The 20,979-nt window shown below is 33.6% G+C and overlaps 1 protein-coding gene across 2 annotated transcripts in view; it reads left to right on the plus strand.

Moving 5' to 3' along the window:
* The window catches only part of RUNDC3B (RUN domain containing 3B), a 151,371-nt gene that overhangs the window by 89,397 nt on the left and 40,995 nt on the right, over window positions 1-20,979 (plus strand). For both annotated transcript variants that reach the window (XM_047095834.1, XM_047095833.1), the window contains exons 7-8: window positions 6,013-6,181; window positions 7,032-7,189. In XM_047095834.1, coding sequence (XP_046951790.1) covers window positions 6,013-6,181; window positions 7,032-7,189 — 327 coding nt within the window. The remainder of the gene's footprint in view (window positions 1-6,012; window positions 6,182-7,031; window positions 7,190-20,979) is intronic.

Below are 20,979 nucleotides of genomic sequence, written 5' to 3' on the forward strand. Positions count from 1 at the left end.
GTAGGTTCAGCTAACATCCATCTTCGTATATAGATACAATAAAAAGAAAAGAAAAAAAAGGAAAAAAAATTCTACTTGTAATGACCACTCAGGATTTATTCTGTGAACTTTCTATATTCATACAGCAATGTTATTTCTAGTCATCATGTTATATATTACATCCTTAGTACTTAGTTATTTTATAACTGGAAGTTTGTACCTTTTGACCACTTTCCTCCAATTCCCTTTCCCTTTCTTCATTTCTTCCTCCCTCTACCCTCTGTGTCTGGTAACCACAAACCTAATCTCTTTTTCTCCAAGTTTGTGTGTTTGTGTGTCTATGTGTTTTCTACATATTAATGAAATCATATAGCATTTGTCTTTCTCAGATTTATTTCACTTATTAGCATAATGCCTTCCTTCAAGGTCCATCCATGGTGTTGCAAATGGCAAGATTTCATATTCTGTTGTATACCTGTACCATGTCTTTTCCATCCATTCATCTACTGATGGATAGATTGTTTCCATATCTCAGCTATTATACATAGTGCTGCTATGAATGTAGTGTGCAGATATCTTTTCAAGATAGTGTTTTGTTTTCTTTGGATATATTCCCAGAAGTGGAATTTCAGGATCATATGGTACTATTTTTAATTTTTTGAGGAGCATCCATACTGTTTTCCATAGTGACTGTATCAAATTTACAATCTCACCAAAAGTGAACAAGGGCTTCCTTTTCTCCCTATCCACACTAGCATTTGTTATCTCTTATCTTTTTGATGATAGCCATTCTAACAGGTGTGAGATGGTATCTCATTGTGGTTTTGATACTCATTTGCCTAATGACTAATGATGTTGACCATCTTTTCATGTACCTGTGCCCCTTTCATATATCTTCTTTGGAGAAATGTCTATTCATGTCCTTAGTCCATTTGTAATTGGATTATTTATCTTTTTGTTATGAAGTTCTCTGAGTTCTTTATATATTTTGGGTATTTACTCCTTATCAGATTTATGATTTGCAAATATTATCTCCTATTCAGTAGGTTGTTTTTTAATTTTGTTGATGGTTTTTTTTCTACTGTGCAGAAGCCTTTTAATTTGATGTTGGCCCATTTGTTTACTTTTGCTTTTGCTTTTATTTGCCTTTGTTTTTGGCCCCAAATCTGAAAATCATTGTCAAGATTAGTGTCAAGGAGCTTTCTGTGTTTCCTTCTAGAGTCTTACAGTTTCAGATTTTACATTCACGTCTTTGATCTATTTTGTTGAGTTGATTTTTATGTATGGTATGTGTAAATGGGAGTCCAGCTTTATTATTTCACATGTGGCTGATCAATTTTTTCAACTCCACTCATTGACCAAACTGTTCTTAACTATTGAATATTTTTGGCTCCTTTGTCATAAATTAATTGACTAAATATGTTTGGGTTTATTTTTGGACTCTATTCTGTTCCATTGATCTGTGTTTATTCCAGTATCATTCTATTTTGATTGCTGTTGATTTGTAATGTATTTTGAAATTAGTAAGTGTGATGCTTCCAGGTCTGTTCTTCTTGCTCCGGACTGCTTTGGCTACTCACTGTGAGTGATTACATAGATTTTCTGATTGTTCTACTTCTATGAAAAATGCCATTGAATTTTGATAAGGATTGCATTGAATCTTAGGTTGCTTTGGATAGTATGGTCATCTTAACAATATGAATTTTTCCATTTCATGAGCACAGAAAGAATGTCTTGAAATTTATTTGTGCCTTTTTCAGTTTCTTTCATCAGTGTCTACGGTTTTCATTGTAGAGATCTTTCAACACTTTGTTACATTTTTTGCAAGGTATTTTATTCTTTTGATGTAAACATAAATGGGATTATCTTCTTATTTTCTCTTTCTGATATTTTGTCATCAGTATGTAGAAACACAGCTTATTTTGTATATTGATTTTGTAGTCTCCATGTTGACTGAATTCATTTATTCTAACAGCTTATTGGTGGCATCTTGAAGGTTTATATATATATATCATGTCATCTGCAAATAGTGACAGTTTTACTTCTTCCTTTCCAATTCAAATGTCTTTTATTTCTTTTTCTTACCTAATTGCTCTACCTAGGATTTCCAATACTTTGTTGAATAGTAGTGGTGACAGTCAGTATCCTTGTCTTCTTCCTGATGTTAGAGGAAAGGCTTTCATCTTATTACCATTGAGTATGATATTAGCTGTGGGCTGGGTCATATATGGCCTTTATTATGTTGAGATATGTTTCCTCTATACCCAATTTGTTGACAGTTTTTATGATCTTTTCTCTTTCAATACTCAAATTTACTTCTTTTAAGTACATAAGGCCCTTGAATTACTACTTCAGTTGTACCTTATGTTTGATAAATTATTTTATATTTTAGTTGTTTTAAATTAAGTTTCCATTATAATTTTTTTGACCAATGAATATTTGAAGTATAATTTTTAATTTTCAAACATTTTCAGGGCTTTTGTTATAGTTGAGATTAGTGAGTATGGTTCACATAATAATAGTTTCTTGAAATCTGCTGAAAAATGGTCTAGAATTGGTCAGTATTCCAATGATTGGGGCCTATGCTCATTAGATTATGCTTGTTAATGGTTGTTCTGGGAGTATGTATCCTTTCTTATTTTTCTCTGCTTCATCTCTTTCATTGAGATGATGAATTCTTTCACTGTTGTATTTGATTTGTCAGTTTTTTCTTGTCGTACTTAAAATTTTTGCTTTCTAGTTTTGAAGCTGAGTTAAAACATGCGTCTAAGGGAGGCAAACCATAAGAGACTCTTAAATACAGAGAACAAACTGAGGGTTGCTGGCGGGGTGTTAGGTAGGGGGATTGGCTAAATGGGTGATGGGCTTTAAGGAGGGCACCTGTTAGGATGAGCACTGGGTGTTATATGTAAGTGATGAGTCACTAAATTCTACTCCTGAAATCATTATTACACTATATGTTAACTGACTTGGATTTAAATAAAGTTAAATTTTTTTTAAAAAAATTACCAAAACTAAAAAAAAAAAGATGCATCTAAGTTTTGAATTCTTAGGTTTTCCTGAAATAATGAATTTTTTTATCACTATGTAGTAGCCATAAATACGTAGTAATTTTTTATTCCTTAAAATCCACTTTGTCTGATATAAATAGAGTCCCACCAATTTTTTAGGTATTTTTTTAGTGTATTTTTATCTTTTTTTAAACCATATTTCATCTTAACTGACATGCCTTCCATTGTAAATGCGTCCCAGTTCAGAGATATTACTAAGTGAGAAAATGGTTTGACAGCAAGTAAAATGTCATCAGTTGTATGCTGTATCCTGATTTCAGTATGGTAATATATGAAAAAGCGTACAGCAGGAAGGTATGAAATGGAGCACTTCTAGCCTTTCTATATCCTTATTTTTAAGTGTATCTTTTTAAAGTACTATTTAACTAGAAATTTTGTAAAAATTTCCATTGTAGTTGACATGCAGTGTTATATTAGTTTCAGATGGACAGTATAGTGACTTAGAAGCTCCGTATATTGCTCCGTGCTCATCAAGATACACTTAACTGGAATTTTTAAAATCTAGTCCAAAGGGTTTGTCTTTCAACTGAGGTGATTAGGACATTTACTAATATATTTAGATTGGTATCTACTGTTTTACTCTTTGTTTTGATTCTGTTTTTTTGAATTTCTTTTTCTACCTTCTCTCTCTTCTTTCTCCCTCTTTTTGTATTGATTTTTTTCCTCTCCCCCCCATTTTATTTCTCTACTAGTTTACAAGTTACATACTACTCTTCTTTTATTGCTACTTCATTAATTTTAATATGCATATTTAAAAGTTAAAGTCTAAAGTTAATACTTTACTATCTCTCCATATAAATGAGGACTTTGTATTGTTTTAACTACACTCATTTTGTTTTTAATATATGCTACTACCATCCAGAATCTTAGGTCTCTCATTGATGTTTTTAAAATTCCACAAAGCAGGAATCATTGTTAGTCTTTCATTGCTCTCAATATTTGTTCAGGTTTACCCATAAACTTAAAAATTTCTTTGATCACTGTTTCTTCTTAGATCATTGTCTTTTTCTTGGAGTATGATCATTAGAAGTTCTTTTAGGAAAATTTATTCGTGTAACTCTCAGGTTTTAGTTTTCTGAATATGTGCTTATACTGCCCTCTTTCTGGGAAGATAATTTTGCTGGATATGCTATCCTGGAATAGCAGTTATTTTTTTTCTTAGCATTTTGAAAATCTTTAATTATAATTTCTTCATAGCTTCTACTAATTCCCTCTTCAATTCTCTCTGCTTGTTTGCTCATCCATTTAATTTTTTAATGTCAAATATAATTTTTTACAAGTTCTATTTGTCTATTTTTGCGGGGCGCCTGGGTGGCGCAGTCGGTTAAGCGTCCGACTTCAGCCAGGTCACGATCTCGCGGTCCGTGGGTTCGAGCCCCGCGTCAGGCTCTGGGCTGATGGCTCAGAGCCTGGAGCCTGTTTCTGATTCTGTGTCTCTCTCTCTCTCGGCCCCTCCCCCGTTCATGCTCTGTCTCTCTCTGTCCCAAAAATAAATAAAAACGTTGAAAAAAAAATTAAAAAAAAAAAACAAACAAGTTCTATTTGTCTATTTTTCAAAGCTGGAGCTTTATTATCAGCCACTGCTTTATTTTCTCTGGTCCACCAAAAGCCTTGGCTATGTTAGGCAAATTTCCTCTGGTGTGTGTTTAATTATTTGTTTGCTAGATCACTGACTGAGAGCATCTTCTTGGTAGTTAGGGCCTTTCTTTATGTGGAGGCCTCTGACTCATATTGACAACATACTTGGACCCCAGACTTAGAAGACCAACATATGCAAACACGGATCACGCAGAATGGAATGTATATCTTTCTTTGATACTTACACTGTTTTCCACCATTATCTATGTTACCCCATGAAATCATGATTGCTGGCCTGAATTTCTTTTGAGTCATATTTTCTGGGTGTCCTTTCCATCTCTTTAAGGTTAGTTGTTCTGTATTCATATGTATCTTGTAGACAACTTATTGTTGGTTCTTATTTGTCTTAATAAAATTAAACATTTGGCTTTTGTTATTGAATTTAACCCATTTAAGATTTTTATAACTTATTTTGTATGAGGGATTATTCTGCCATCTTATTTTTTGTTTTGAATTTACTGCATTTTCTTAGTTTGCCCCTCAATTTGATAGATCACAGGTTGTTTTAATACTTTGAAGATTATGCAGAATATTTTTATGCTGTTTCTCTTATGTTACTATCATTGCTTATATTTTGAAATGTACTTTTATCTGTTCCTCTTTGAATATAACATCTCCTCATTCTTCTTTCTAAACCAGACATCCGTTTTAGCACACTTGTTCATTTAGTTTCTTCTTTTTTTTTCCCACCTTATTCTGTCCTCTTCTACCATAAAGATGTCATTAGAAATTTTAGGTGTGGGTTGTAAATGATGTTTTCTCTGCTCTACTTCTGTTTCTCCTACTTCATCCAATGGAAGATGCCTAGGAATACCTAGTTTTTCTGAACCTTTTATTATTTTTGCCAACACTGAGCTCACCTTGAATACTGCCCTGTTATACTCCCCCCGATGTTAGGCTGGTAGTGCTGTTTGTCTGCCCTACAGTGGATATTGGATAGGCAGTGAACTACCTATGACAGTGGAGAAAAAATAGCTAGAAAGTTCTTCGCAACACATTTGGGGTTTGTGGTTCTCTTCTCTGGAAATCTTTTCTCTCTCAGAATGTTCTCACAGTTTTTATGTTAATTCCTTAGGTCTATAAACCTCAACTGAATTTCCGTAGCATCTCAAGGCTTAACTCTGTGAGAGGGAGTCAGCAGCCTATGCTAGCTGTCTTTTTTTTTTTTTTTTCAGGAACTAAAGTCTTTATAATATCATTTTTATAACTGTATATGGAGTGCTAAATATTTGCAGTTTGCTCACCAGTAGCTTACAAAATATGGAAATATTTCTTAACAGAGTGGAATATATTAACTTTATTTAAAAAATTTTAACCTTCCCAGTTCTGATAGTATCAGCAGTGACGAGGAAGAACTGAGGACTTTGGGAAGCAGTGGTAGTGAAAGCAGCACTCCAGAGAATGTCGGGCCTCCTTTCATCATGGATGAGAATAGTTGGTTCAACAAGTGTAAGAGAGTTAAACAAAAGTATCAGCTAACCCTGGAACAGAAGGTATTTATCAGTTGCCAAAAGTCATTTAATTTGATTCTCATTATTGCATTTGGACTGTCACTGCCAAAAGATTGACCCGGTGCTACTTCCTTTCTGTTCTTAAATTGTCCTCTTAATTAAAAATCAGGCATAGTTTTAAAAGAGGCTTTTGTTTGTTCAACTTCTAATTTTATGGTGTAATATAAAAATAAGCCATTTAGGGGCTCCTGGGTGGCTCAGTTGGTTGAGCTTCCTATTCTTGATCTCAGCTCAGGTCTTGATCTGAGGGTCATGAGTTCAAATCCCACATTGGGCTCCACATTGGGTTCCACACTGAACTCCATGCACGACGTGAAGCCTACTTAAAAAAAAAGAAAGTAATTTATTGTTTTGTGTGCAGTTTCATTTATATGTTTGAGATTTTAACATTTAGTAGAATAAAGATAAAACAAATACTAAGCAAAAGAATTCTATATTAATATCATTCGACATAGACCTTAAGGCAAAAGCACTCTTAAATAGACTAAAGAAATACATTGCGTTTGAAAAAAAGTAACAGTTCACCAGAAATGTATAACATGGTGGAGATGGGTAAAATGGATGAAAGGGTCAAAAGGTACAAACTTCCATTCTACTTATTGCAGCAAACATATCTTATTGAACTTCAGAGAAGGGCTTTAAATGATGGAGAACATATGTTAAATTTTCATATTTAATTAAAAGGATTATTTTTTTATGATTTCATCAATAATGTTTTGAGATTGTTTCATTACAATATGGAAAGAATAGCATTTAAGCTACTCAATATTTACTTTCAAGATATATATTAGATTTTTGCAGTTGCTTTATCTCAATGATACTGTATTTTCAGGGTTATCTTGAAGAACTCTTACGACTTAGAGAGAACCAGCTGTCTGAATCTGTCTCCCAGAATAAAATACTGCTTCAAAGGATTGAAGATTCTGATCTGGCCCATAAACTGGAAAAGGAACAATTAGAATATATAATTGTGGAGCTTCAAGATCAGCTGTAAGTGAGCTCCTTTTGGAAAAATATTGGCAGTGTATAAACATAAGAAAATGTCATGTTTTGACATAGGATTCAAATTCCAAGAAGTCTGATTGCTTGCTATTAAGTTCTTTTCCACTTACTCTTTTTTAAAAGTTTACTTTTCTTATTTTAAAAGTAATACGTGCTCATTATAGATAGATTACAAAATATAGAAAGAAAATAAAAATTACTTTCAGTTGTGCTACCCAGAGTCAACTGCTATAACTTGGTGTATATTCTTTCAAATGCATAAACGTAATTTTTTAAAAGTGTTTATTTAGTTAGTTATTGGTTGACTGATGATTGGTTAAAAAAGATGGTATATAAGACCAGTACCACTCAGAGTATAGTGACAGTGCAGTGTTTGTTACCTGGCTGTCCCAGAATATCACTAAGCACAGTTTAGGAGAGCCTTTTCCATAGCAGTACTTTTTTTTGTTTGTTTTTTTGTTTTTTTTTTTTGTTTTTTTGATGAAGAAAGCTCTGTATTGATCTACATTCTGGTACCAGCTCCTTAAATTATCACTATTCAAAGCACTTGTACTGATCATACCATTTTGTCAAACTTGATTTTATTAATTATTTGTTTATGGTGAAAATCTTGTCACATTAATATTTAATCTTAAAAGATGATTTAAAAGTTTTTTTTTTGAAATAATTTCAAAATTTCAGAGAAGTTGCAAGGAGAGCACAAAGAATTCCCATAGGGCATTTCTTAGATTTACCAATTTTCAACACTTGCCACATTTGCTCATAATTCTGTCCCTCTTGCATACCTCATAACTTTTCCCTGTAATACTTCAGTTGTGTCTTTCCTAGGAACAGAAATATTCTCATATATAAGCATAGTTCATCTATCAACTTAAATTTAATTCAGTACAGTACTTTCATCTTACCCATAACTCATTTCAATTTCATTAGTTATCCAAATAATGGCTCTTATTGCAGCTTTCCTTTTTCTGGTACAGGATCCAGTCCAGAATCATGTTTTTCATTTGGTTGTTTGCTTCTTTAGTCACTTTTAACCTAGAAGAATTTCTCAGTCTTTGTCTTGCATGAGATTATTTCTGAAGAATACAAGCTAGTAATTTTATAGAATGTCCCACAGTTTGAGTTTATTTGCTTTTTCTCATGATCAGAATGAGCTCATCAATTTGTGGATGCAGTATTACATACATAGTATGTCTGTCAGTGCTGTGGATATCATATCCAGAGGTCCATGGAGTCTGTTGGCCTTTTTTTAGTGATACTAGTTTTAATCATTTGGTTAAGATGTTTTTCTCTCTGTATAGTAATTATGGTTCCTTTTAATTAAAGGATGTTACATATTTTGCACAGAGATCCTTTGAGAGCTAGTCAAAGTGAAAGATGATTTTTAAGTAAAAATTTTTTATTAATAAACATAAAACTTTAATGCTTTCTAGGAATTTGTATCTTGATGAAAAGAATTATGTTCACATATTATTTATTTTTTTCCTAATATTTTAAAGAGAGTTTGTCGTTTGGAGTATTACTCATTGAGGGGCAGATTAATACCTTCCATAAGTCCTCACTTCTATAAGTGGGGAGAAAAATATCAAGAGCCAAACAATATGGATTTCTAGTTATTTCTCTACCATTAAAAGATTAAAAAGATAATTTAATTTTTCATTTGCAGGTGATGTTGGTAGTCTGTCTTAATGGTGTTAACTTAAAAAATAATTGTGAAATCAGTTTTTATTTTATCAAAGAAATATTTTCATTTGAAGAATTAAAATGTATCATTTATTGTACTTTGGATAAGTTAAAGGAAAAGATTCTTATGATTTGCCTCCCTCTCTGTTTGAAACTATTTTTTCCCCTTCCCTCCCCCCATGATCTTTTCTTAAATTTCTCAAATTCCACATAAGAGTGAAAACCATAAGAGACTCTTAAATACAGAGAACAACCTGAGGGTTGTAAGGGGGGAGAGGGGATAATGGGTGACGGGTATTGAGAAGGGCACTTGTTGGGATGAGCACTGCGTGTTGTATGTAAGCGATGAATCATGGGAATCTACTCCCAAAGCCAAGAGCACTTTGTATATACTGTATGTTAGCTGTATGTCATACAGTGTATGACAGTGTATTATATTTAAAAAAACAAAACAGTAAACAACAATCAAAAAAGGAAAAGACTCAAACTTTTTAGTTTTAAAAAGGAATCTAAAATACAGTTTTATGTATGATAAGAGTGTCATTGATACTTAAAATTGTTTTTAACGCCTTTAAGGAGATTTAAACTAAATATTATCAGAGCAACAAATAAATAATGAAGGCCAACAGTCAGAATTAGGCTGTTTTCCTGACTTTAGGGTTAAAGATTTACTTTCACATAACATGGCTACAATCTTAGCCAGGTGTAAATTGCTGTCTTAAAAGATTCCTTTGTGCAAAAACCATTTACAAGGATACTGAATAGAAGAGTAAGATACATTCCTTTGAGAGTCTTCACAATTCACTACATCAACTGAATCATCTCTCAGGTACTGAATACTCTGGGCATTTTTGTGGTTGTAGAGAGAGTGGACTTTTTTTCCTTCTTTTCTTGCTGAGATTTTTGTCAACAGTTAGGAGGGCCTGCAGTGAAAGCTGGGCATTTAAATTCTCTTTGTTAATCCTGAGAAGATAATAGTGGCCCTGAGAAGATTAAAATTTGTGATGTGTAAAGGAAAAGGTCAGGAGAGGGGTTTAAATGGATTATGTAGAATGTAATATTTGCTTTCACGTTATGTTAATTATCTTTTCCTGGTTGATTTAAATCCTTTGTCACTTACCTTATTCTTTTTATATATTTCTCAATGCGTTGAGAAATATGTGTTTGGTGTGTTTTTGAATAACTGTTAAAATATGGTTTAATTTGTCTCAAAAAATGTGAACAGTCTACAGTTTTGGCAATAGAATTTAAGAGTGACGTAGTAGAGGAGCATTCTAAAGCTTTCCTGCGTATGTGGACTGTGTTCAGATACTACTGGCTTTATATTTGCCCGTTACGAGCTCAGTCTTAATGTCCTGTATCCTCTGTCTCCTTATCTATAAACTGGAATTGATATTTACCTTGTGGATTGCTATGAGTATTAAATGCTGTTGTATATAATATAGTTAGAACAAACAAAACATTCAATGATTATTCCTCTGTTTTGATCTCTAGAAACTTTAAAATCTCCTTTAATAAATACACCTGGATAAATGGTAAATTTAAAATATTTTACTTTATCATGCCCAGATGCTACACATCAAACAATGAGTTTGATTTAGATTGTGTTATCCCCAAGTTTCAAAAAATTTGCTTTTCAGATCTAGTTTTTAAATGGCATTTGGATTAATATTTATAACCATAATATAGGTTTGTGTATATTGTGAGGAAGACATTCATGGCCCCTGAAGATTTTACTGGTATCAACTTTAACTGCAAGTCTTTTCTTCATTGATCTCTGATATATTACTAATTTGGATTATTTTGGATTATTAGGCTTTGACAAAGATATATTTGAGTGATTACATTTATGGTGGTAGAGTTTAAAAGTATTAAATAATTTTAAATCTCCAAATAATGATTGGAAATAATCCTATCATTTCATTGAGAATACAGCATCATTCTAGGTTTTTATTCTGATAGTTTTATTGAAATCTGTGGTACACATTTATTTAAATGACTTTTAACTCCATTTTACTTATATATTAAACTTCACTAAATAAATACAGTCTTAATGTATCAGTTATATTTTGAATCATATTTGGAAAGTTTCTCATAATATTATGAAATATATTGGTTTTGGCCTTATAAAAAAACTTACTGTCATTTTATTTATGCTGATTTGTGGAAAACTTTTCATTTTTGTATTTAGTTTTTTTCAGTAAGCACTTATTTAAGTGTATACTTCTGTACTTGAGAGTAATAGAATACAGAGAAGAATAAGACAGTTTCTCTGTACAAGGACATCATAAGCTAATCAAGTGGACAGATTGACATCATTGGTCACATTGTTAATTGAAGAGTATCCTACATGGGAGGAAAGCTTTGTCCTCAACCACAGGTTTAGATATTCAGATCGATGATCTCGTGTACAAATAACTCTTTGTAAAACACTCATTGCAAGCCACAGGAGTAGGCAGCCTCAGAACAGTGTACATTATTAGTTCTTAGAGGATATATTAATTCTTACAGGATATTGTTGACTTTCAGAAGAAAATGTTGATGCCCTACTTAGTTACCAGTGAAATGAAGATTTTGTTCTTTGTTTTGCTTTCTCTCTTATTTTGAGAATATGATGAACTTGTTATATATAATCACTTCTGTAATGTGAATTAACTCATATAGGATTCACAAACTAGGATGTGATGTCCCTATAGCAAAGAAATCACCTTGAGTCATAGTTGATTTTTCCTGAGGTTACTGTTTCTCAGCAAGAAACATGAATGGAATGCAAAAATACCAATATGGGCACATACTGCAATGCACCAATAGATGGCACTCTCTCACTGTAGTACTCTTTCATCATGCATTCCTTTGGTTCAGTTGAACTTTATCTTGAAGATGCTCTTTTTGTCCTTACCCAGGTTTGTGCATTCTATCGTTGCCTTCTTGGCAAGCCTTAACCTCAGCAGCCTCAAGCCTTCTTTCCACCCTTTTCTATCAAATGGCTTTTACTTTGTTGTTAAAGTTGTTGTAAAATGATTATTATGTTTCTTTACTTAATGGGAATTTAACCAATATTTTAAATCTGGTTTGGAATTTTGTTAGAAATGTCACTGTTTTTTTAAGTGTGTTATAGTTAGAAAGTTGAATAGGTTTTGAGTTGTTAGCTCCTACCTCTGTTTTACCCGTAAGGCTGGTTATTTCCAGTGTGATATTTCAGAACACTTCGTTTTATTTTGTTTCTGTGTTATAGCAGAAACGCCCATATTCAGTGTGCTTCTATAGCTTGTAATTATTTTAGTTTTGATGATCATGTTGTCCCATCTTTGTCTAGTGGAAACCTCTTTATATTCATGTTTTGTGGCCTTCACTTTCTTTGATCTTTAGGGCTCTCTGCACAGCCGTTCTAACCATTAGCATAAAATTCTGCATTCCTGAAGCCATGATATATTAAATCTTTCATTTTCATGATTACGGCCTAAGATTTTCTCCATGTGCCATGTCACAAATGGAAGTGGAGGGTATCCTAAGAATTACAGCGTATCTGACAATAAGTGATAAGTGGAAAATAAAACAAAGGTTTACTGCAGTACCATTAAGATTTTTGTTAGACTCACTCTCAGAACTTAACTCATAGCCATGGGCTTCAAATGTATTCCCTTATTAAAATTAAAAGTTCCTTCAATATCAGGAGCACTTGGGTGGCTCAGTCAGTTGAGTGTCCAACTTTGGCTCACGTCATGATTTTATGGTTCGTGAATTTGAGCCCCACGTCGAGCTGGCTGCTGTCAGCACTGAGCCCGCTTCAAATCCTTTGTCCCCCTTTCTTTCTGCTCCTCTCCTGCTAACTAAGCTCTCTCTGTCGCTCAAAAAACAAACATAAAAAAATTTTTTTAATTGTTTCATTTCACTCATCTTTGGGGTTTCTCAGAAGTACTTGGAATTGCAGATATTAAATCCTACGTGCCAAGGGTCATATGCCTTCTATGTCCAGCTGCCAAAGTAACCCTCATCATGGGCATCAGCATAGCCTCTGAGGTAAATGAGAAAGAAGCAGAGTAACGGAGAGAAGATAACCCTCAATTTTGGAGACACAAGCTAAAGGATCATGTGAACAAAATAATAGCTTTGAATGACTAATTACTGCTATCAAAATAGAGTATAGAATTCTAGATCTTTTATAAGAACTTGTAAGTAACAGCAGACTTGAGCCTAATCTCTGAAAGGAAGGAAAAAGACCAAACTGAAAATCTTCTCTTTTTGTCTCTTGTTTAAAGTCATAAATGTTACATCCAGGGCTCAAAAGAATGTGGGATCTCATTTTTAAAGCCAGGATAATCTCTATTTACAAGGAATCTTAAGGATTTGAGAATAGAAGTGGAGGGAATCATTGGGAACACCAACACTTTAGGAAGAAGGTACCTCCCCCGACAAAGACCAAGAAGGAACAGCCAGATAGTTATGTGTGGAGTTGTTATTATTTCACAGGAGAAAAAAAATATATTCACTTAGGGAACATTAACAAATACCACTGCCTGGACCCCACCATTGTAGAATCTCATCTCATCGATCTGAGATGAGATTAGGGTATCAGAATTTCTTAAATGCTTCCTTAGTTACTTCAATATATAGTCAGGGTAGAGAACCACTAGACTAGAAGTTTGTTGTGGTGTTTAGCAAAGCACAGTGGTATTTATTATGCTCTGAACAGCAATTTAATTGCTTCCCTAAACATTAAAGCTACCTAGATATTTTGTTATTTTAAGCAAGAAAGATACAGTGGTAATTAATTTCTGATAGTTTTAAAGTAGAATATATTCTGTATTTGCTATTCCCCGGAAGATTAAATTCTTTTTCAAGACGCCTTTTTTGAAAAACTCTGTGTTGTCCTTTGGATTAAAAAAAGTGAACCATAGCTTATTTTGATAATGATCAAATTTACTTGTTTTTATAGTTCAATATTTGTTTATCCTGCTGACATTTATTGAGCCCCTCTTGTATCCTAGGTGCGTGGCTTGGTGCTAAGAATACAGAAATAGATTTGTTCTAGTTCCTGTCCTTATAGCTCTTACAGAGGCCACAGACCTAGAAACAATAAGAGCAGTAAAATGTCACAAGTGCTATGATAGAGGTGTGTATGGTATACAGTGGGAAACAAAGGAGAACGAACTGGGAAGGATTGAAGGTGGAGTGCTTACACTAATTCCTTAAAGTGGCTTTGACGTTTGATAGATGACGGTGGGAAGAGACAGACCTCCCAGGCAGAGAAAACAACAAAAGCAAAAAGAGATTAAAGCATCCAGCAAATATAGGAAACTGTATGCTAGCTTCTTACTCAAACATAGAAGGCAAGTGTGTATGTAAATGTGGCCAGGTGAGAAATGAGTTTATATTCCATGTTAAGGAGTTGTGTGGAGTTACCAGTATCACATCAGATCAGATTTCCATTTTAGAATGACAAACCTTTGAAATAATATTTTCTGATACATAAGCACTTACTTAGTACCTATGTTGTTCTAGGAACTATGCTAGGTACTGAAAATTTAAATGTGAATACGATAATTATGAGGATATCAGAATTGACTAAATGATATCTAAATGATGTGAGGAGTGTATAGGAACGTGTATATATATGTACAGTAATAAAAGTATGTGCACTTTACAGAAGTAGCACAGGAATAGTGGTCCAGAGAAAGCATCACTAAGATATTGATGTTTGAATAGGGCTTTTCAGGAGTTAAAGTGACCAGGTAAAGGAAGGAAAGGAAGGTTTTTCTAGATAAAGGGAAGAGTACATATGGAAACATGGGTACAAAACATGAGGAAGATCAGCATAATAAAATATTAACCAAGGTATTATTAGAAACAAATAGTTTTTCTGGAAACATTGAAATATCTTTTATTGGGACTATATATTTTTATCTGAGATGAGTCTCTATTAAAAATAAAGATGCCAAACAAACAAAGAAAAAAAAAGAAATAAACTGAAAAACAGACTCTTAACTATAGAGGTTTACCAGAGGGGAAGTTGGTGGGGAGGTGGGTGAAATAGGTGAAGGGGACTAAGATTGCATTTACTGTGATGTGCACTGAATAATGTATAGAATTGTTGAATCACTATAGTATACACCTGAAACTAATGTAACAGTGTGTTATAACAGTATGTTACCTCTATTGAAATTAAATGAAAATAGGGGCACCTAGGTGGCTCAGTTGGTTAAGTGACCAACTTCAGCTCAGATCATGAACTCTTGGTTCATAGGTTTGAGCTCCACGTCGGGCTTTGTGCTGACAGCTCAGAGCCTGGAGCCTGCTTTGGATTCTGTGTCTCCCTCTCTCCCTCTGCCCCTTCCCCACTCATGCATGCACACACTCTCTCAAAAATAAACAAACATTAAAAAATATTTTAGGGGCACCTGGGTGGCTCAGTCAGTTGAGGGTCCGACTTCAGCTCAGGTCATGATCTCACAGCTCGTGGTTTGAACCCCGCATTGGGCTCTGTGCTGACAAAGCCTGGACCCTACTTCAGATTCTGTATCTCCATCTCTCTCTGCCCCTGCTCCCCACCCCTGCTCACTCTCTGTCTGTCTCTCTCAAAAATAAATAAAAATTTTAAAAAATTACAAAGTATTTTTAAAATTAAAAATAATTTAAAAATTTTAATTAATTAAAATGCCTGTAAAATAGTTCACATTATCAGAGGAGAGGGGTAAATATACCCTTCTTGTTTTTAGTTTTTTTAAATTCCATTATAATTAATGCACAGTATTACATTAGTTTCAGGCATACAACATAGTGATTCACCAATTCCATACATTATTCACTGCCCATCACTATGAGTATATTCCTAATCCCCTTCACCTGTTTCACCCATTTCTCCACCTCTCCTTTAGCAAATGACAGTTGGTGCTCTATATTTAAGAGCCTGCTTTTTGTCACTTTTTTCCTTGTTTGTTTTTTGTTTCTTAAATTCCACTCGTGAGAAATCATATGGTATTTGTCTTTCTCTGACTGATTTATTTCACTTGGCATTCTATCTTCTAGATCCATCAGTGTTGTTGCAAATGGCAACATTTCATTCCTTTTTATGGCTGAATAGTATTCCAGTGTGTGTGTGTGTGTGTGTGTGTACATACACACCGTATCTTCTTTATCCATTTATCTATCCATGGATGGTTCAGTTGCTTCCATAATTTGGCTATTGTAAATAATTCTGCAATAAATATGGGAGTGCATATCCTCTTTTTGTATTCTTTGGATAAATACCCAGGAGTGGAATTACTGGATTATATTGTAATGCTATTTTGATTTTTTGAGAGACCTCTATACTGTCTTCCAGAGTGGTTGCATCAGTTTGCATTCCCACCAACAGTGCCTGAGGGTTCCTTCTTCTCCACATCCTTAGCAACACCTGTTGTTTCTTGTGTTTTTGATTTTAGCCATCTTGACAGCTGTGAGGTGACATATTGTGGTTTTGATTTGCATTTCTCTTATGATTGGTAATGTTGAGTATCTTTTCATGTGCATATTGGCCGTCTACATGTCTTCTTTGGAGAAATGTCTGTTCATGTCTTTTCATTTTTAATTTGATGATGATGATGTTTTGGTGTTGAATTTGATAAGTTCTCTGTATATTTTGGATACTAACTCCTTAATCAGAGATGTCATTTGCAAATAACTTCTCCCAATCAGAGGGTTATCTATTTGTTGTGTTGATTGTTTCCTTTGCTGGTAAAAAGATTTTTATTTTGATGTAGTCCGAGTAATTTTTGCTTTTGTTTCCCTTGCCTCAGGAGACATATCTAGAAAAATGTTGCTATGGCCGATGTCAAGAAAATTACTGCCTGTCTTCTCTTCTAGAATTGTTATGGTTTCAGGTCTCACCTTTAGATCTTTAATCCATTTGGAGTTTATTTTTGTGTATGGCATGAGAAAGTGGTCCAATTTCATTGTTGTGCTTTAGCTGTCCTGTTTTCCCAACATCATTTGTTGAAGAGACTTTCCCCCTTGCATATTCTTGCCTTCTTTGATGTAGATTACTTGACCGTATAATCATGGATTTATTTCTGGACTCTGTTCTATTGATCTATATGCCTGTTTTTGTGTCAAGACTATACTGTTTTGATTATTTCAGCTTTGTAGTGTAACTTGAAATCTGGGACTGGGATATCTCTAGTTTTGTCCTGCTTTTTCAAGATTGTTTTGGTTATTCTGGGCCTTTTGCGGTTCCATACAAATTTTAGGATTGTTTGTTTTAGTTTTATAAAACATACTGTTGGTGTTTTGATACGGATTGCATTAGATCTGTAGATTGCTTTGGGTAGTATGGACATTTTAACAATATTTGTTCTCCCAATCCATGAGTGTGGAATATTTTTCCACTTTTTTGTGTCATCTTCAGTTTCTTTCATTGGTGTTTGTTTTTGGAGTACAGGTCTTTCACTTCCTTGGTTAACTTTATTCCTAGGTACTTTATTATTTTTGGTGCAAATGTAAATGGAACTGTTTTCTTAATTTCTCTTTGTTCTACTTCAATATCAATATATGGCAATGGAAGGGATTTCTGTATATTGGTTTTGTATCCTGATACCTTACTGAATTGGTTTATCAGTTCCAGCAGTTTTTTGGTGGAGTCTTCACTATACTATACTATACTATACTATACTATACTATACTATACTATACTATACTATACTTAGATATTTTACTATATGCTTAGTATTTGGATATACTATGCTATACATAGTATCATGTCATCTGTAAATAGTAAAAATTTTCTTTTCCCTTACCAATTTAGATGCCTTTTATTTCCTTTTTGTTGTCTGATTGCTGTGGCTAGGACTTCCAATACTATGTGGAGTAAAAGTGGTGAGAGTGGGCATCCTCGTCTTGTTGTTAATGTTAGGGGGAAAGCTATTTTTTTTTCCAATGAGTATGATGTTAGCTGTTGGCTTTTCATAGATGGCCTTTATTATGTTGAGGTATGTTCCCTCTAATCCTACTTTGTTGAGGGTTTTTATCATGAATGAATGTTGTACTTTGTCAAATGTTTTTTCTGCATCTATTGAAATGATCATATAGTTTTTATCCTTTCTCCTGTTGATGTGATGTATCGTTGATTAATGTGCAAATATTGGACTACTCTTGCAACCCAGGAACAAATCCCACTTGATCTTGGTGAATGATTTTTTAAAAAAAATATATTGTTGAATTTGGTTTGCTAATATTTTATTGGGGATTTTGCTTGTATGTTCATCAGAGATGTTATACTGCAGTTCTCTTTTTTAGTAGTGTCTTTATCTGGTTTTGCTATCAGGGTATTGCTAGCCTCATAGAATGAATTTGGAAGCTTGCTTTCCTCTTCTATTTTTTGGAATAGTTTGAGAAGAATAAATATTAACCCTTTTTTAAATGTTTGATGAAAATGTTTGAAGCCATCCATTCTTGAGCTTTTGTTTGTTGAGAGGTTTTTGATCATTAATTCAGTTGCATTACTGGTAGTTGATTTGTTCAGATTTTCAATTTTTCCTGATACAGTTTTGGGAGGTTATGTTTCTAGGAAGTTACCATTTCTTCTAGGTTGTCCCAATTTATTGATGTATAATTTTTTATAATATTTTCTTATAATTGCTTGTATTTCCATGGTGTTGGTTGTCAATTCTCCTCTTTCATTTCTGAGTTTTTTATTTGAGTCTTCTCTTTATTGCTCGCTCTCTCTGTCTCTCTTGATAAGTATGGCTAAAGGTTTATAAATTGTGTTGATATTTTCAAACAACAAGTTCCTGATTTTATTGATTTGTTCTACTGTTGTCTTTTTAAAAAAATTTCTGCTATAATCTTTATTATTTCCTTTCTTCTACTTGTTTGTTCTTCTTTTACTAGCTCCTTTAGGTATAAGGTTAGGTTAGGTTGTTCATTTCAGCTGTTTCTTGCTTCTTGATGTAGCCCTGTGTTGCTGTAAACTTCCCTCTTAGAACAGCTTTATCTGTATCCCAGTGATATCGGACTATTGTGTTTTCATTTGTCTACATGTATTTTTTGATGGCCTTTTTGATTTCTTATTTAGTAGCATGTTATTTAACTTCCATGTATTTGACTTCTTTCCTGATTTTTTCTTGTGGTTGATTCTAGTGTCATAACAGTGTGGTTGAAAAAGATGCATGGTATAACTTCATTCTTTTTGAATTTTTTGAGCCTTGTTTTGTTGCCTAACATGTGATCTATTCTGGAAAATGTTCCACGTGCACTGGAAAAGAATGTATGTTCTGTTTTGGGATGGAATATTCTGAATATACCTGTTAGATATCATTCACAGCCACTGTTTCATTTTTCATTTTTCATTTTCTGTTTGGATGATCTATTCATTGATGTAAGTGGAGTGTTAAAATCCCATACTATTATTGTATTACTATTGATTACTCTTTTTACATTTGTTATTGGTTGCTTTATATATATGGGTGCTTTCATGTTGTGTATGTAAGTATTTACAATTGCTACATCTTTTCATTGCATTTTTCCTTTTATGATTATGTAGTGTCCTTTTTTGTCTTATTCCAGTGTTTGTTTTAAAGTCCAGTTTTTAACTTTCTTTAGTGTAACCTCTGCATCCAACATGGGGCTTGAAGTCACAACTTCAAGATCACGAATTGCATGCCCTACAGACTGAGCCATCCAAAACCCTTAAAGTCCATTTTGTCCAATATAAGTATTGCTACCTCAACTTTCTTTTATCTTCAATTTGCATGATGTTTTTCTGTCCCTTTACTTTTAATCTACATGTGTCTTTAGTTGTGAAATGAGTATCTTGTAGGCAACCTATGGATAGGTCTTGTTTCTTTACCCATTCTATCACCGTGTGTCTTTTGACTGGAGCATTTACTCCAGTTACATTCAAAGTAATTATTGATAGGTATGTACTTAATGCCATTTCATTGCTTGTTTATGATTATTTTTGTAGTTCTCTATTCCTTTCTTCTCTTGCTCTCTTCTTTTATGGTTTGATGGCTTTCTTTAGTGATATACTTTGGATTCCCTTCTCTCTATTTTTTTTTTACAGACCTATTACTAGTTTATGATTGTGATTAGCATTAGGTTTATATATAAAATCTTATGCATCTAGCAGTCTATATTAAGTTGATGTTTGCTTCAGTCTGAACCCATTGTAAAAGCACTACATTTTTATTCCCCTCCCTCCCTCACAATTTTACAAATAGGGTGTCATACTTTACATTCTTGTATTTTGTGAATAACCCTTACCGATTTTTATAGATATACTTAATTTTACTACTTCTGTGTTTTCTACTTTTCTTACTCCTACTTATGGTCTTTCCACTCCAAGAATCCCCTTTAACATTACTTGTAAGGTTAGTTTAGTGGTGAGAATTCCTTTAACTTTTGTTTGTCTGGGAAACTTTTTGTCTCTTCTTCTATTTTGAATGATAACCTTGCTTGACAGCATATTCTCAGCTGCACATTTTTCCCTTTCAGCACTTTGAATATATCATGCCACTACATTCTGGCCTGCAGAGTTTCTGCTGAAAAATCCGCTGATATTTTTCTGGGGTTTCCCTTGTTTGTAACTATTTTCTCTTGCTGCTTCTAAGATTTTCTTTTTATCACTACCTTTTGCCATTTTAATTATTACGCGTCTTGGTGTAGACTTCCATGGGTTGATTTTGTTGGAGGATCTCTGTCTCCTGAATCTGAATTTTTGTGTTCTTCCCCACATTTGGGAAGTTTCCAGCTATTATTTCTTCAAATACATTTCCTACCCCTTTTACTCTCTATTCTTCTGGGATCCCTGTAATGCAGATGTTATTATACTTGATGGTGTCACTTAATTCCCTTATTCTATTCTCTTTTATTTGCTTTTTTTCTCTATCCTGTTCTCCTTGATTGCTTTCCATTACACTGTCCTCCAGGTCACTGATCCATCCTTCTGCTTCCTCTAGTTTACTCTTTATTCCCTCTACTGTTTTATCTCTTTTTTTTTCAATATATATAATTTATTGTCAAAATGGTTTCCATACAACACCCAGTACTCATCCCAAAAGGTGCCCTCCTCAATACCCATCACCCACCCTCCCCTCCCTCCCACCCCCCATCAACCCTCA

The sequence above is a fragment of the Lynx rufus genome, unplaced genomic scaffold, assembly GCF_022079265.1.
Source record: "Lynx rufus isolate CCGP_SWC_20201006 ecotype Redwood Valley unplaced genomic scaffold, mLynRuf1.p SCAF_4, whole genome shotgun sequence".
Taxonomy (NCBI): Eukaryota; Metazoa; Chordata; class Mammalia; order Carnivora; family Felidae; genus Lynx; species Lynx rufus.